An 18,766-nucleotide genomic window follows, 5' to 3' on the forward strand; every position below is an offset into this window, starting at 1 on the left:
TCACAAAAATAAGCTGCACTTCAAAAGAAAAGAAGTTTGGCACTTTGCGGCGTCCTCACCACAAACTAGGGCTAGATGAGGCTGGGCATTTACATGCCCAGTAGCCCTAGTACACAAGGAGGCCGCCATCATGGCTCACCCCCGTCTACATGGGTAGCACCATAATTCCGTGAGGGTGGTGCAGCGCCCAAACGGAAGTGATGCAATCAGGGCGCGCAAGCGTGCCAATCATGCCCCTTCCAGGAAGCTGCTTTTGGCAGCTTCTTTTTGCTCCCGAGGGGGAGTGCATCATTGCCGCCATTTGGTTGCTGCGGCAGTAATAGCAGGGCAAACACTGTGGAGCCTCTCAGTTTCTAATGCCTTTCTGTATTCTCACCCGTATTAATATCTCCTCATGCAAGTTCACTAAGTGGGCACATTGGCAGACAGTTTGATGGAAAGGGGATAGTCAAGAAGGTATTTGGGAGCCAAGCCATATATAGCATTATGCTTTATAAATCCAACCCTATATAATATGATGTTCTGTAATAACTCCATAAACATAGTTCTCCATTCCAAATTCCTGCTAGGGTGTTTTGTTTTGTTTTGTTTTTAAAAAAATCCAAATCACCAGTAAATCACTGGACACACATTGATTGGGTCCACTGTCCTGTTTCAGTAAGGTATATGGAGAAAATCTGTTGGACAGGAGGTATGCTCTCAGTCAGACAGAATGATTGTAAATTTCACATCAATTTTTTAATTACTGAATATCATGGAGAGTTTAGTGTGGGATTTCTCATATCCATATTCAGTGTTACAAATATTGATATGAAAAGGGCTGTAAACATTCTCTATATTTGTGGAAAATGCATTGAAACATAAAAGTAAACCTTTTAAAAAGATTTTCACATAAATGTTCCATTTTTGAGTAAAGTTGCGGTGTGCTAAATGAATACCATCTGATTGCTGAAAACATAACTTCCTTGTGGCTGGAGAGAAAGAGAGAGATCTACTGCTTAGTTAAACCTCAAGTATGTTTTTAATAATCAATTATTTTATTAACATGACTGTCTTATTTAATCTAAATCAAGAGCACATTTGGGAACATTTACATATGATGGTTTCAGCAATCACATTACTAACAGAACAGAATCAAGCAACATAATAAAACACAACACACACACACACACAATCTGTTTGTGCTTTTTTCTTTTTTGTTGATCAGGATCTCTTTCATGGGCATCCAAAGAACCATTTCCACTGGGAGAAGAAGGAAAAATAATTTTAGCAACATCAGATATTGTTACCATTATTATTCCGCAGTATGATAGCACGTAGGCTACAACTGCAGTACAAAAATAATCCCGTTTGACACCACTTTAACTGCCCTGGCTCAGTGCTATGGAATTCTGAAAATTGGTAGTTTTGTGAGATATTTAGCCTTCCCTGCCAGAGCACTATGGTGGTACAAATACTACACATCCCAGGATTCCATAGCATTGAGCCAGGACAGTTAAACCCCCTCTTCTTTATGCAAACTGGATTACTTCTGCAGTGCAGATGAAGCTGTATACAGCCTCATTTTGTACTTTGTTGGTCTGTAAAATTTTGAATAGGATGCAGCAACAAATCACACCAGGATGTGCCTCATGTGTATATACCCAAATAATTAAAGGCTACATAAAGAAATAATATTAATAATAGAGTCAACATTTTGGTAAGAAGTCTTTAGATGATTAAGATGGAAGAGAATATTACTATTAAATTTTGAAATATTAATTTTTTATATAGATTAATGGCTAAGAGCCTATACAGATAGGCAGGAAACCATGGGTCAACCCTGTGCTGGTATGGCGACAGGCGGGTGTTAACATGCCTTCCCACTGCTATGCTGCGTATCTGCTACTGCCATACTCTACTTATCTGACACCATCATTGCATCCTCTTTGAAGGCCCCCACTGTAAGGGCAGAAACAGGGTGCCTGGGTACACCCACATGTCACAGGCTATGGCAGGGGCATTCAGAGCAGATGTGCTGGTGACGACAGGACCATACAGTCCGCCAGCTGTCGCAGCAAAGTTTTCTTTGAATCACAGTTAGGCCGGAACCACTAGATCAGCATCCAGACTGGCCAGTTCTGGACTGGGGCTATTGGCTCTGTCATCTATACAGGACAGCACCAGGCTGGGGAAAACACAGGCCCATGTGTTCAGATTGTTATAGGCATGGTACAGACGCACCAAATGTGCCATGCTGGCGGCGTACTAGGGTTAAGGGACTGTGCGGCAACTGCAAGGTCCCTAACCCTAGTACGGTGCGGCACCATAACAATGGTGGTGCCCTGTGTATACAGGCGCCACCATTGTTAGGTGATGGATGCATAGCATCAGCATGTCACACCGGACGTCACAGTGGTGGCGCACCTCCGCAGGGAAGCTGCGCGGTTTGGTGGCTGCAACTTCACTGCGGGGGAAAAAAGGTGCCGGCAGGCCTCCCTTTTTGTGAGGTCTGCCAAAGATAGATAACTATACTTTAAGACCGCACCTGCATTCCATCATGGGAACGGACTACTGAAGGACTTTTTGATGATTTTCTAAGAGCCTATACACATAAGGAGAAAGGGGCAACCAAGTGGCGCGGCCACAATGCACCTGGAAAAAGGAGCCACAAAGTGCAGCTCCTTTCTCCACTGCTGCTGAGGTGCCATTAGCGCCCTGGACAGTGACATCCCTTGTGCGCCGTACCATTTGGACATGGCGCACGAGAAACATCGTCGTGCATGCTTTGTAAACTGCATGCTTTGCAAATATGGCGCTTGGACAACATGGTAGGGCTTGGAAGCATACGGATGCTCTGCTCTCCCGAGCCCTAATTTTGGTCCCAGGCCAGCGCATAGTGCTGGTCTGTACTGGTCCTAAGTAAGGCTCAGTAGAGTAGCTGCATATCTTCGTATTTCAGTTTTCAAACATTAGTAGTTTGGGCTGTTGGGACTCTCTCGAGTCTGGCCCAACACTTGAGAAATCTGGAGAGTTATAGTCTAATAGACTAGCTTTTCAATTACTCTCTGCCTGTTTGACTTTATATAAGATGGTTCATCAGAAAGCATCTTGTTGGTGTAGGAATTAAGCCACCAACTCAATTTTCCTATGCACATATGAGAGTCTTCTGATTCACAGATCTCCAGTAAGTTGCTTAACAGATAGTCTTGTCTTGTGGCTGGCAAGAAGGGAGCAGACATTGATGTTGGATCATAACTAGTTACAGCTGTTGGCTGACAGTGAATCTATTCCAGGTTTTGGATAACTTTAAAGGAAGTATCCAGAGTGCTGAAACTATCTGGGGAGACAGGATTCCACACTTAGGATAACTCTTTTAAAGCCTGATTTAAAACCTAGAATGAATTCATTGCTCACTGTCATGGGAGCCACCAGTTGCCACTGAGCATAAGTAGGTGAGAACCATAATCTAATTCACAGTCTTTAAATGAACAAGGAAGTATGTGAGTGAGGATATGGGGTAGAGAAGGAAGTGGAAAGAGTATTGAATGAAGAAAATGGTAATATTTAGGTGACTGGAAAAGACCAGTCATAAAAACTTGGTGCAATAATTCTATAGATAAGAATGAACAAATTATGTACTAAAATGTCAAAAGACAAGGAAAGGAAAATTAATTCTCTAGCTAAAATGCACCCATCGTGACGAAGTGTTCTGTTCTCAACCAATTGCTTGTGGTGGAGTCACATGTTTGTGGCAAAAGGTTTAAGATTCCTTGCCTTGTAAATGTTGGTAACCAGGGTAGTAATGATTGACCAAGATAAAGAGGGTGCCACAAGCTCTCATGTGGATGTCTTTCATCAGCCTTTTTCCCCCACTATGATTCTTGAGTTGGCCTAATAAAGAACAGATGTTGTCCCACTTTCATGTTGATTGCTTGGTACAAATACTTTTATTAAGATTTTTTAAATGGTTGCTTTTTGCCAAGTTGCCATTATGGTTTTAATTTCTGCATGCTGATTTAGCAAATGATTTGAACTGAGGAAATGTACTCTATAGATCTACAGTTTTAAGTGGTTAAAAAGAGAACATTCTACTGACACTAGTGTTTAATTTTCTCTTTTAGTTGCAGATTTATTTGCCTAATATTTGTTTATATTTTTCTGTTATGCAAAATTCACCGTTTATGTATGTATTTATTTATGTGATTGTGCATTACAAAATATAATAACAGAGTTACAGGTAGATACAGTTGTATATTCTGAACATATAACCATTCTCACCTTTGTTTTCATCAAATGGAACAGGTGAAATCACAGTAAAAGAAGCTGACTTCCTTGACTATGAAATCAGAAAAAAAGTCCATTTTGCAGTGTTAGCACAAAATGACTTAACTTCAGCTGTATGTGGGGTGACAGTCTTGATACAAGACATGAATGATAATGCACCTCGATTTGAGCAAGACTATTTCAAAATATCTGTTTGGGAAGGTCAGGCCTACAACACATATATCATGCAGGTAACTATAAGATTGTGATTATAATATATATTTCTAATTGGTTAGTTCTAATAAAGACCTAAGATTCGCCAGTATTTGAATATTGAAAGCTTTGGTCCACCATCATTATAGTACTGCTGGAAACTTAAAATATGTCATCTGAATGCCCTGTTCTCAGTTATTTTATTAATACTGTATCATAAGAGTGAAGGGAGAAACACCATGCATGTTTACGTTAGTAGCTGGGGTGTACATTACTGCGTGGCAATGTTATTTTTCTGGATTTTACTTTCCAGAATCCTTCAGCCAACATTGCTGTGCTGTATAGGTGATATTAGAAGTTGGCAGTCCAATAAAACAACTTATGTAAGCATCTGTATGCACATTCTCACTGCAAGTAATTGACCTGGTGGTCATTCCATCACATCTCTCAAAAAGTCAATGTACTAAATTCCCCTACCAGGAGTGATTTGGAAATATCTTGTCATTTTTAACCCACTTAGTGACTAAATAAAGCAACCCTCTCAGACAAGCATCCATGTTTCATGTGAGAAGGAAGGCCCCACTTTCTTGAAAGGAAAACAAATATGTGGTACTGAGATGCAGCCAATAGGGTGGGGGATTTGTGCTTAAGATAAAAAGCACTATATCCGCTACAGAGTGAAGAAAGAAACCCTGTTGAACATGGATGAGAAAGAGTGGACTTGGTCTGTAAACTGGATCATAAGTTTAGGGAACAGGCCAGAGGATTGCACACAACCTCCTGCCACACATTCCTTCTCATATGTTCATCCTCCTGCTATGAGTACTTATGAATCTCAGCATTAACGGCCTACTGCAACTCAGTGGGAAGCTGCATGTACCTTTACAACAGTCCCAAGCACAGGATGGAGTTGATCCACATATGAATGATTCCTTACTGTGATGAATTTGACTTCTAAACTATACATTCGTCAGTTCTCTAATACGTGAGTAAAATATGTTCATATATCATGCTGTGTGATACAGAACCAGAACGCCAACATTAGATTTAACTACAGCATCTTGGCAAGGCACCATTTATTTATGTATCCATTCATTCATAGATCTTATATTCTCACTGCAAAAGAGGAACACAGAACCATTAAAAATATTTGTAATGTAAATATCAGTAACATAGCAGTGGCCTGAATCAAATTGTTAAACCCAGCTGGAGAAGACCCAATGTATCAACGAAACATTGCCATTGAATCAGTGAGTCTGCTTGGGATTAAAATAGATTTATACTCATAAAATCATATTTCTATAACAAAACTGTTAAAATATAGCAAAACAGCAGCTGTTTGAGGAACACAGAAATAAGCAAACCAGGAAGCAAACATTAAGTGTTTTAAAATATTAATTTTGTGGGTTCTTTACATCTCTCCTGAGAAGGAATTCAGTAAATGAGGAGCTGTCACCACCACAAGTAACTTACTTGTTTCACCAGTGTATTCAGGTGCCTCCCAGAAGCTTTTCTGTGCCAGAGTAGATCATTTGCTACCTCACAATTATTTTGGATTTTGTCCTGGCCCAGATCTATGCAACAGACCCTGACAGTGGACTAAATGGAGATATTGAATATTCCATTTTATCTGGCAACACAAATAGAGCCTTTGTCATCGATTCAACGCAAGGAATTATGTCAACAAATATGATCCTAGATCGAGAAGACATTTCATCATATAGGTATGTCTATAAGGAATATAAGAACTGTGATATATTTACATTACAAATATTTTCATATATATGTGGTATATTTTGTCTTGTGGCATCATAAACATATTGCCTTCTAAATACAACACAACACAACCATGCCTATTGGTTGTAAAGGTTGTTTAAAACATCATCATGTTAATATATAGAACTTTGTTCAAGGCATTAAGTCTCAGTTATCAGCATATTGAGCCTTGTTTTTTAGCCGAAACAATGGAACAATGGATGCAAGCTACAGGAAAAGAGATTCCACCTCAACATTAGGAGGAACGTCCTGACAGTAAGGGCTGTTTGACAGTGGAACACACCCCTCGGAGTGTAGTGGAGTCTCCCTCCTTGGAGGTCTTTAATCAGAGGCTGAATGGCCATCTGTTGGGGAAGCTTTGAGTGAGAGTTCCTGCATGGCAGGGGGTTGGACTGGATGGCCCTTGTGGTCTCTTCCAACTCTACAGTTCTATGATTCTATGATTCCTCCATCCCACTCATAAGAGGGATGTACAGTGGGGCCCTAGGAATCTACAAGGGTTTGGTTCCAAGACCCCTCCGATACCAAGATCTGTGGTGGTCAAGTCCCATTCAATACAGTGGTGTAGTAAAGTTGTGTTCTTTATACAAAATGGAAAAATCAAGCTTTGCATTTTGAAATTTATATATTTTTAAAATATTTTCAGGCCATGGATAATTGAATCCATTGATAAAGACTCCATGGATACAGAGGGTTGGCTGTATCAGCAAATGCAAGGGTTAATTGGGGAAAGTACCAAAAAACCTTTAGAAGGGGGCAGACATCTTGAGGAACATAGAGACTATGAAATGGGCACAAAAAGTCAGCCACAGAATGCTGACTGACTGTTGAGCGCAAAAACTGAAAAACGTTATTAGAGAAGGAAGTGGAAAGGTTGGAATCCCATCTAGCAGAACCCCACATGCAGCATGTTGTTGTAGGTCCTTCTCCTAGCAATAAAATAGTTTTTATGTCTACATTATTTTAAGAAGTCCTTTTCTTATAGTAGTGGTTGTTATATACCTTCAAGTTAACTTATGGCAACCCTTTCATAAGGTTTTCTTGGTGAGATTTATCCAGAGGAGATTTGTCATTGCCTTCTTCTAAGGCTGAGAGTGCAAATTTTCCAAGGTCACTCTGGTGGTTTTCCATGGCTGACTGAGGGCTCCAGCTCCAGCCTCCTGGAGTCATTGTACAACATTCAACCCACTTTCTCACAGTGTCTCACTTTTTTAAAAAAGTAATCTTTATCTGAGAGTCAGCATGGTGTAGTGGTTTGAGCATTAGACTGTGACTCTGGAGGCCTATTTTTAAGGTTACTTAAAGTTTATTTATGCTTTAATGCTCTTCCTCTGTACATCTTATTGATATTGCATTTGCTTTAACCTGTCAGCAGCCTACAATTCTGCTTGGGAAGTAAGGTAGGATACAAGTAAAGTTAATAATAACTACAGGAACTGCAGTAATTTAAATCCCTGGTATCTATGGGCAGCATGTGGTCTAAGATCATGGAGTGGTGAGCTGCCTCTAAGGCTCAGGCCATGCTGGTATCTCCTGGGAGAAAGAAACCCAGGTAGCTCTACTAGGAAAGATTTTGGCCTGAGAGCTATGAGAACTAGTCCAAGTCAGGGTTACAGCATCTCTACCAATCTGTGAGTCCCCTCCCCCTGAATTGAAAATACGTTAAAAAAAAGACCTGGTGGCCTGAGGAAGGGATAGTATGATTTGCTGTCAAAATTCAGTGGCAAACTACAACTATTGTATATACACATAGACTCATAGAATCGGAGAGTTGGAAGAGACCACAAGGGCCATCCAGTCCAACCCCCCAACAGATGGCCACCAAGCCTCTGTTTAAAGACCTCCAGGGAAGGAGCTTCCACTACACTCTGAGGGAGTGTGTTCCACTGCCAAACAGCCCTTACTGTCAGGAAGTTCCTCCTAATAACCTGTAACTTGCATCCATTGCTCTGGGTCCTGTTCTCTGGAGCAGCAGAAAACAAGCTTGCTCCCTCCTCAATATGATATCCCTTCAAATATTTAAACAGGGCTATCATATCACCTCTTAACCTTCTCTTCTCCAGGCTAAACTTCCTCAGCTCCCTAAGTCGTTCCACATTGGGCATGGTTTCCAGACCCTTCACCATTTTAGTTGCTCTCCTTTGGACATGCTCCAGCTTCTCAACATCCTTTTTGAATTGTGGTGCCCAGAACTGGACACAGTCTTCCAGGTGGGGCCTGACCAAAGCAGAATATAATGGCACTATTACTTCTTTTGATCTAGACACTATACTAAATAAATAAAATAAATACTTCTGTTGATGCAGCCTAAAATTGCATTGGCCTTTTTAGCTGCCTCATCACACTGTTGACTCACGTTCAACTTGTGGTCTACTTGGACTCCTAGATCCCTTTCACATGTAGTCTCCTTAAGCCAGGTGTCCCCCATCCTATATCTATTCATTTCATTTTTCTGCCCTAAGTGTAGTACCTTACATTTTTCTGTGTTGAATAACACTTAGACATGTATAAGTTGACTTCATGTATAAATTGAGGGCAGGCTTGGGGGGGGGGGGAATTCACCTGTGGATGTGTTGAGGGTAAAACTTAGGAGCAAGTAACAAATGATGCAAAAGTCAGAGAAAGGGAAAACAATGCCAGAGAATTTACAAAATTCCAGCAGCCATAACTGTTTGTGTTCACCCTAAAGGGTTGATGGATGATGAGGAACTATAGTAAATGGTGGTTGTGCTATGTGTGGGGGAGACAACCAAATGCAAGCAGGTCTAAGAAAACACACACATGTCAAAAAGGATATAAAGCCAAAAGTTAAGGTTCAGTATTAATTCTTATTAAAAACAGGAGCCATCCACTGTCTACACTGAGTAGAGTGGCGAAAGGCAAGAGCTTAGTCCATTCTGGAAGACTCTAAAAGAAGCACCAACCCTTCTACTCTGTCAGTGCTCCTTTGATGGCAAGGACCAAAGAACCATTGCTCTCTTCACATCCAGGCATTCAAAAAAAGCTCTGAAGTAGTGCCACGGTGGAGAGAGTAGAGGGGATCATTTATTTTGCGCGAAATAATTACTTTGAAAAATATCAGATTATTGTCAAGTAGGATTTTTCTTTAAAAAACAATATAGAGCAAACCAAATAGGAACCAGAATATAGACAAGTAGGACCATGTCAAGGAACATCATTACAGCAGTTTGTTGAAACTAGTTGCCTAAATATAGTTTTTAAACTGTTGCTGTCAACACAGTAGTTTGCTTTAAACATGTCAATAAAAAAAGATGAACTAGTATTAAAAAGCATCCAAAATGACTCACAAGTCGCAGTGTGTGATGAGATGTTAACATATTTGTTACTTATCACATCCCCTACATTTGTGTGTGTGTGGTTGCGCATGCTGCCAAACAAAAAGCCTCTCTTCAGGGAACTTTAAAGGGTTCCTCAGTGCTGGGGGATGAGCTGGTCTTTCTTCTATTCTCTTTCCAAATGTAGCATGAAGTTTCTGATCCATGCTGGGCACACAGAATCTTTTTTGGCCACAATTTTTAAAACATAAGTAAAGGGGGATTTTAGAATTATTTTTGTAGTTAAAACATGTAACTGTTAAATGCATAAATATCGGAACTCATACACTGTGGCAAAAATGTAATTACTTAAATCTATAGAATGTAGCTAACTGAGCAGTAAATGCCTGCCCCCCCAAAAATATAAATTTTAGCCTCCATTTTTTTTAAAAAATCCCTTAAATGATCTTCTGTTTGATTTAAAAATACCTCCGTGCTTGGGTTGCCCTCAAAATAGGGGATTAAAAAAGAGCTGATGATGGAAGTTTAATTTAAATGCCTTAGTTGAGATGCTTTTAATGAAGATGGGGATTTTCTTTTACACACTGCAACTTGAAACCAATCATTGCAGTAAAAATATTTATGTATGTAACATTAGATATACATTCTAAACAAAATATGAAATATGCATGTTTACAAGCTTGAATGCAAGCCTATAATTCCAGTAGTGTGTTCTAACCATTTTTAAGCCACAAAAACTCCCAGAGCAGAACCAATATGGTAGAAGAATGGGAATAGACTCCACAGAATTGTCAGTGGTGTCATGCGCATAATGGGAAAGAATGAAGATTGTCACCTTTGAAAGGAAGTTAATGTGTCAGGGATGAAAGAGAAGATGAATTATGCATATTTATTCAACAATTGTATATTCTGTTGTATTTGAAGCATGTTATAATGGCATTCACAATGAAATGCACACTTCCAAAGAGAGAGGGGGAGGGAGGGCGAATACTCCTTATAATTTTAAACCTATGTGCAGTATGTAAAACGTGTGACATCTGTTAAGTTGTAATGGCAATTCTTCACCCTGCTTCTTAAAAAAATGATTGGGAAAAAGCTTTTATTGAATTATTTGATTCTTGGATCAAATATATTTCTCATGTATTTAGATTTTTTATTAATATGAGAATGATGAAAAGGCAAAACTATTTGGGTTTTTAAATTTTAATTTGAAGGATGATCTTTGAAATCCTGTAATTTATAATTTTAGATAATCTTTCAGTAATGTAAAGGTTACAAATGTAGTTGAATTCAAGTTCATTTAAATGGAGCAAGTTAGTTATGCTGTTCCATCAATATTATTGATGGGAATGAAGTTCATCTTCATTTGGATTTAGTCCAGTACTTAGAGAGTATTTCTCTTTTTAAAGGTAGTTCAGTCATATGAGTTTCTATTTGTGTGTCATATGATTATTTATTAATTTATGTATTTATCTCCCCCCACCAATATTGTTTGTATTCAGAATCATGAAAGTATTTTCCAGCATAATGCTTTGAGACAGGAGGGGACTGTTCTGACTGTTTTTTAAAAACAGGTTGGTTGTGCAAGCTGCTGACAGAGGAACTCCCAGATTATCTGCTACAAGCACAGTAGAAATTCAAGTGGTGGATATCAATGACAATGTGCCAACTTTCCAACCATTGGATGCTATTGAACTCCCTGAAAGTAAGTATTATAAGCAGCAGAATAAAACAGTAGTCAAAACAAATATCAAGCAGTAGTCTTTTCTTTTTAGTTTTCTATTTTTAATGGGACTGGACTAGTTTTCTGAATTACTATTAATTGTTGCTCAAATAGCATTTTGTTGTTTGCCCTCAAGTCATTTCCAATTTATGGCAACCCTATTATGGGGTTTTATTGTCATGATTTGTTCAAAAGATGTCTACCATTGCCTTACCTTGAGGCTGAGAGCATATGACTTGCCCAAGGTCACCCAGTGGTCTCCAGAGACACTCTCAAAACACTCAAATCACTATGCCATACTGGGTTATAAGAGATATCCTGTGGCACATTTCTCCCTCCTGTTTATGATTGTAACTTAAAGCCAGCTTATACAATAATGCAACCTACCACTTTAAAGTCCCAGACATTGGTGAAAAGGCACCGTTTGAGTCTCCACTGTCAAATTCCTGAGATTTTGTTTCAATTCCTATTTCCTTTATGGAGAGAGAAATATAATTCTTTAGCCAACTTTACACTACGGTTGTTATTGACAAAAGTAGGTTATGAAATAAAGGAACTTCACAATGTTCCAGCTCAAGATTTTGGAATGGAATATGTGTTGGAGTGTTAAGGAGGTTTGTTCCAGCATCTTAAGTCCTCTTCCAGTGTTATCTTTTGTGGCAAGGTAGGTGTTTAGGATGGCCCACAGTGCTGTGTTGGAAGCCTGAAGACATATAGAATGAGGTTGTGTTATTGTTTCTTCTCATGCCTGCATATCCACTCCTCAGAACTGAAGTGATGTTGGCATGCAAAAGGACTCAGACATTTACTGCTCCCATGTGACCACAACTGCTAACATTACAAAATAGCACAGGAAAGAGACATAATCCAAAAGCTACCATGTAGATGAAGGTAATGCTGGGAAGGTCCCCAGGGTTTCTTCCTATGTTCAATTTTTCACTCACAGAAAAATTTATTAGGCTCTGAAACCTGCTGCCAAGAGAGGGTTTGTTGACTTCTTTTTTCTTGTCCTTCTGCCAGAGGGCAAAGATGTTTATATACAGACAAGCCTTTGGCATTTAAGCTTTTCTTTTGGCTGAAGGAAGGACTTTTAAATGGAGATGGTGTTGTCTAATGCTCTTACTGTTAAGTTTTTAAGTATATTTTTAACTGACTTTATTTGCTTGTGTTAATTGCACTTCATTATTGTTAGCTGCCTAGCAACCCCACCTGTCATTGCTTTCTAATGGTGTTTTTTCTTTGCTCTTCCCTTGTATTGTTATAGATTTGACTAGATATTTGTTGTGGCCCAGTTTGGGGGGAAAAGATACTTGTATTTACTTCAAATGACTTTAAATGATGGCAGTGTACAGCCTGTTTAAAGTAGTGACCTAGATAATCTCTCTCTTTCCTCCCCTCTCTTTTCAGAAAACTACGACAATCCTTGTCATTCACCTACTGAGCAAATGTATTTTGTTTTCTCCCAATGTGGGCAATGGGCATTTGTTAGAAATTTAACAACACATGCATGGCATATCATTATTATCATCTTCACTTTTATCACTGCTTCTTAAGCTACCTGCTGTGCGGGAGCAGCAATTTGACCCTCCAATGTGCAAGGGACCAATAACATAATTCTGGCTAATAGCCACAATTGTTTCTTTCATTTGTGGAAACTTTCCTAGGACCAGCACTAGATGGTTGGTGGTGTCTCCCCAGCACCAATCCATGGGCCAGAACTTTGAGTAGCACTAGATTTAACATATTCATAACACCTTTGGCAACTTTGAGTTTTGTGGTTTGGGGGGAGGCTACCTGTAATTGATTAATAAAAATATAACATTTATAGATGCATAATTGCTATACAAAGCAAATAAGAACAAATAAATCAATAAAGGTAATTTTTAACCATGATGGTTGCAGATGCTCCTCTTGGATTCTTAGTGACACAAGTATTGGCAGAAGATGCAGATCTCGGCCCATCTCTTCGCTACAGCTTTGCTGAGGATGGTAATCCTGGAATGAAATTTGCTATCGACCAATACAAAGGAACAATCATGTTGGTGAAGCCATTAGACTTTGAAGAAAATGTTCAGTTTGAACTATTAATCACCATTTCAGATTCTCTGCATCAAACCACAGAACAACTTCTAATCAATGTATCTGATGTCAATGATAATCCACCAGTATTTACTGAGGATACTTATCAGGTAAGAAAATAAGTATTATGGTAGGCAATGCCATGCTTTTGTTACGAAAATATCTAGTCATTGTTCTTGTTTTTTGAAGTGCTATGGTCATTTTTCCCTTCAGGTGTTGGTACCAGAACTAAGGTCTATAGATGTCTCCATCTTGACTGTGCATGCCACAGACAGTGATTCAGAATACAATGGAAAAATATGCTACAGCATTCTCTCTCCTTTTGATTCATTTTTAATTGATCCACACAATGGTGAGTTTACAAAATAATTTGCACCATAAAACATATCTAGTGGGCTAAAAATATGTGTGTGGTTCTCAAATACACATATTTTGTGGTGTCTGTTGAAGTTTTTTCCCCCATTCATACATGATGTGCAAGTAAAATTGTCATTAGTGTCTGTAATAGCAAGTATATTGACTGGTGTGGTAGAAGATTCCATATTGAGCACGACATGTGCATTTATTCCATTTACTCCTCTGTTTGTGGAGCACTTTATTCATCCAAAGCTGTTCCTTTTCCATGACTTCGAAGAAAAATAGCAAGAATGTCAAGTTTAGATGCCTTTTAAATGTACTAGATGAATAAAACTATAAAAATTAAGATCCCCAAATTTTAATTTTGCAGAACACACAGACTTTTGCAATACTGACTGGCAATCCCTCTCTCCTGTTCCCCTTTCCCTCCTTCTCAGACCTACCCACCCATTCAAATTTCCAATTCTAATTTCCACTGGGCCCCTGGTATCCTTGTGGTCTTGGTTCTGGGATCCAGAGATACCAAAACCCATGGATGCTGAAGTCCCATTATATGCAGTTGAGTAGTAAAATGGTGCCCCTTATATAATATGGCAAAATCAACATTTTTAAATACATTTTAAAAACTTTTTCAAGCCATGGATGTTTGACTCCACGGATGTAGAATCCATAGATGAGGGACAACTGTATAACAATCAGCATTGTTAAAATCTATATACAGTGCACCCTCCCCTTATGCGGGGATGCGTTCCGGATCCCTCCGCATAAAGGGAAATCAGTATATGATGAAGCGCCATAGGAAGTAATGGAGCTTGCGATCATGGCGTGCGGTGGTGTGGCGGAGCACACGCGCCACAGGCACACACCCCATTACTTTTTCCAGGGCGTGTGACAGGCTCTTCTGGTGTGACTTTCAGCATATGCTGAAAGCCGTGTATGGCACGCCCACGTAAAACGTGGGTGCACTGTAGATGCTTGACAATATCATTAAAATGTGCAGATTTTAATCACACAATGGCCCCATACAGACTGCCAAAATAAAGCTGCTTCAGGTCACTTTGGAGGTATGCTGTTTAAATGATGCATGTGTCCTAAAAGTTTGGAAGCTGCACAAAAGCTGTGCTCCAGTTCTTAGGACTAGATCATGCTTTGGCGTGGCTTCCAGACTCTTAGGACGCATGCAACATTTAAACAGCATACCTCCAAAGTGACCCGAAGCAGCTTTATTTTGGCAGTCTGTATGGGGCCATGTATACTTGTCTGCATCTCTGCCTTTGTCCATCTAATTGCCCATTGAAGACTGTGTGTATCCAGTTGAAAAAGAAAAGTACACCTCCGCACTCAGAAATAAATTTTTATATTATATATAAAAAAATGTCTTTTCAACACTTGTATGTGTCTACTCATTGAGTTCATTTCCAGATTATATCCAATTGCGATAATGACTCTTTCTTCCTCTTAGGCAGAAAGAAAAACCCTCAAACATAGTTATTGTTCAATTTATGAAAGATGGGTATAAAATAACATGTTTTTCATTTGTTTTAGGCACACTATTTCTTGTTAAGCCATTGCTATACCAGGATGAGAATTCTATTATTCGGCTCCTCATAGAAGCCAGTGACAATGGGAATCCACCTTTGACTGCTCTTACATTGGTGGTCATACAGATACAAGATGTGAATAATTATACTCCTCAATTTACAATGCCAATTTTTAATCTCAGCATAAATGAAAATGCCTATATTGGAGAGAAGCTTTTCACATTTTCAGCTATTGACTATGATGGAACACATCGTAATACCTATGTTAAATATTCAGTTATTGGTGGTAATGGCAGTAATACCTTCAATGTGGAAAACTGCATCCTTGGGTCAGAATCTCCAGATAAAGTGATTGGAAATCTTGTTTTGAGAAATATTCTGGACCGAGAAGAAAGTTCATTTTACCAGTTGTTAATTCTTGCATCTGACCATGGATCTCCTCCTTTAAATGCCACTGCTACTGTGTCAATAACTGTTTTGGATAGTAACGATAACCCACCTGTATTTACTAGTTTGGAATATCACATTAATGTCAAAGAAAATTTCCCAGTAGGTAGTCATATTATTTCAGTTTCAGCAAATGATTATGATTCTGGAACTAACGCAGTCATCACTTACAATATAATCTCTGGAAATGATAAGGGACACTTTCAGTTAGAAGAGAAAAGTGGCTCCCTTCACTTGGTCAGAGCTCTGGATTATGAGGAGACTATGGAATTCACTTTGACCGTTCAAGCCTCTGATGGAGGAGTTAATGTAAAACATGTGGCTTTTGCTGTTGTTTTTATTAGCATTCTTGATGCTAATGATTATGCCCCAATATTTGTTTTTCCCAGTCTGGACTGTGGAATATCTGAAAATCTGCCCCCCTTTTCTTCTGTATGCACAATTTCTGCATTAGATTTTGATACTGGTCCTTATGGTCATCTTGCTTACTCCATCCAGTCATCATGCTTGCCTGCTTATGGACCTCATGGAGATCAGGATATGTTTTTCATGGATCCTCTGACTGGAGAGATTAGTACCAAACACACACTTGACTTTGAACATCAGAATAAATATTGTTTCATAGCTCAGGCAAAAGACAAAAGTGATTTGACAGCAACTATTATTATCCAAGTGAATGTTGAGGGTGCAGATGAATTTGACCCTGTTTTTAGCCAAGATCAATATTTTTTTGATTTCCCTGAAAAGAATGAAGCAGGACAGTTGGTTGGCAAAGTGATAGCATCAGATCATGATGGAGGATTAGATGGCACCATTCACTACACCTTGATAAAACAATCTGCTTTCTTTGCTGTGAACCAAAGCAGTGGGTCTATCTATTTAACTAGATCTTTTCACAGGAAAAGAAGCAGCATGAAGAAAACCGGTGAAACTCTTCAACTGCTCATAAAAGCTCATAGTCCAAAATTGAATTCCAAGTCCAGCATATGCACAGTTCTGGTAAACATTTCTAATACTCCGGAGAGCTTTTCCATGTTGCCAGCACACACTGTTTCTGTCAGCATTGCTGTCTCTACTTTAGCCTTCTTGGTTCTTGCCATTATCCTTGCAATACTTATTGTTAGATGCAGACGAAAAGATGTGGCAAATACAAGTGTGAAGAAAGAGATGCCATGTCCTTCAGCTACTGATTTGAACTTGGACAATGAAAAGAACAATCCTAAAGATGCTCACATATCCCAGAACCATGAAACCAGTACTCTTCCTGCAGGCAACATAGCTGAATGGCTTGGTTTGGTTGGCATCAGAGAGAGAAGAGACATTGGTAATCCTTGTAGACATTCAGACTCTAGTGGCCATGGCTCTGCAGAGGGAGAAACTGCAGAAGATGAGGAGATAAAAAGGATCAATGAGCATCCTTGCAGGAAAGGTTCTGGATCAGCCTTAAGTGACCGAGGCTCACGAGTACCAGACTCAGGAATTCCCAGAGACTCTGACCAGCTTTCATGTCAGTCTGGAGAAACAGATGTGGTGTTAGCTTCTCAAAGCATAGAGACATCCCACCCCTTCAAAGATGAAAGTGGGGGAGAGGGAAGAGATTGTCACAAAGTATTCTACAACAAGATGCTGTCCCAAACACTTGAAGAAATGGGCATAAAGGAAAAAGACATCATCACAGACACCTCAAGAGAATATATCTTCATACCCAATGGTCAGAATTCTCATTATGGATCTCTGGCCACATTGATAGACTCTGATGAGGACCTCAGAGGCAGTTACAACTGTGACTACTTGATAAATTGGGAGCCCAGATTTAAGCCTCTTGCCTCTGTCTTCAGTGATATTGCAGAACTGAAGGATGAAAGCTTAAAAATTCATAAGGAGAAGAAATCTTTCATTTTTCCTCCTCCACTGATTACTTCTGTAGCACAGCCTGGTTTGAAGACAGTTCCCCCACGAATGCCCACCATGTTGCCAGGTCAGGCATTTAAAAAATACCCCCGCTCACCCCTTGCCCATCACCTGAGATACCCTTCATCAGTGATGACTCCGAGTTTTTCTCCTTCTCTGTCCCTCCTTACAATGCAGACACCTACAGCATCCCCAGTCACCTCACAACCTGGTCTGAAGGGGATGTGCCCTGGCCGACTGACACATGAACTTTCAACAGAGGAAGAGGTTCAATTATAGATTATTTATCATGGATTTCAAATATAAAGTGAACATCTTGGATAAAAGAATTTACCATATTCCTTTAAAGAGCATAGCATGTCATGTATCTGCATTATTTTTTTTAAATAAGCTAAGAATTACTTATTTAGCTGAGCATTTTAACTCCATGAATAATTCACTGCAAAATGCATCCTAGGCCTATCAGGTATCCCCATGATTTTTCTTTATGAAATGCCCTACAACTCAAATTTCCTCTGCAAACAGATTCAGATATTTGGGTTCTGCAAGTTCTAAATATATTGGGGAAACCCAGGTAGAATAGGACTTTCATACAATGCTTATTCTTAAACTCAGGTGAATTGTAGATGATGTATGGGAATAGTTGAATGTCCATGGGGCACATGGACTCTGCATTTTAGCTGTCTAACACATACTTTGGTGCTGCCAGTCAGGAATAGACAATGCCATTTTTATTCCTGGCCCAAAACTGTTCTGATACCTGAGCCAAGCACATGTCACACTGTAGCAAAAAAGAAATAGAAAACTTGGTGCTATATATTATTCAATGCATGTGGAAGTATACTTATAGACGAACACACATTTGGGAGTGTGCACATTTGCTGTATCAAATCAACATATATTTTCCAATATCTCCCCATTTCCCCCCTTTCATTTTGATCAATAAGTAAATGTTTCAGTATATAAATAAACCTTCATTGAATCATCTTGAATAAAATCAGGGTAAGGTGGAATTGGTATTTAATAAACAGGAAGAAAATTATACCAATATCTCATTTTCCCTGAATGTATTTAAAACAATGGTGCTGGATGCTATCTAGAGTAATTCTCTAGACTCAAGTTTAATAATGGCTTATCTTCAACTATATCCTGATCTTTTCTTTCCTTTTCTTTTTACA

At 39.2% G+C, this 18,766-nt stretch overlaps 1 protein-coding gene across 1 annotated transcript in view; it reads left to right on the forward strand.

The window, feature by feature from the left end:
* DCHS2 (dachsous cadherin-related 2) overlaps window positions 1–17,867 on the forward strand; it is a 123,378-nt gene extending 105,511 nt beyond the window's left edge. The window contains 6 exon segments of the mRNA XM_089527233.1: window positions 4,285–4,496; window positions 6,031–6,182; window positions 11,105–11,235; window positions 13,156–13,442; window positions 13,546–13,684; window positions 15,235–17,867. Coding sequence (XP_089383359.1) covers window positions 4,285–4,496; window positions 6,031–6,182; window positions 11,105–11,235; window positions 13,156–13,442; window positions 13,546–13,684; window positions 15,235–17,867 — 3,554 coding nt within the window.
* The last annotated feature ends 899 nt before the right edge of the window (window positions 17,868–18,766 follow it).

Source organism: Sceloporus occidentalis, unplaced genomic scaffold (assembly GCF_023333645.1).
Source record: "Sceloporus occidentalis isolate IW3139 unplaced genomic scaffold, rSceOcc1.0.p SCAF_5, whole genome shotgun sequence".
In the NCBI taxonomy this organism is placed as follows: domain Eukaryota; kingdom Metazoa; phylum Chordata; class Lepidosauria; order Squamata; family Phrynosomatidae; genus Sceloporus; species Sceloporus occidentalis.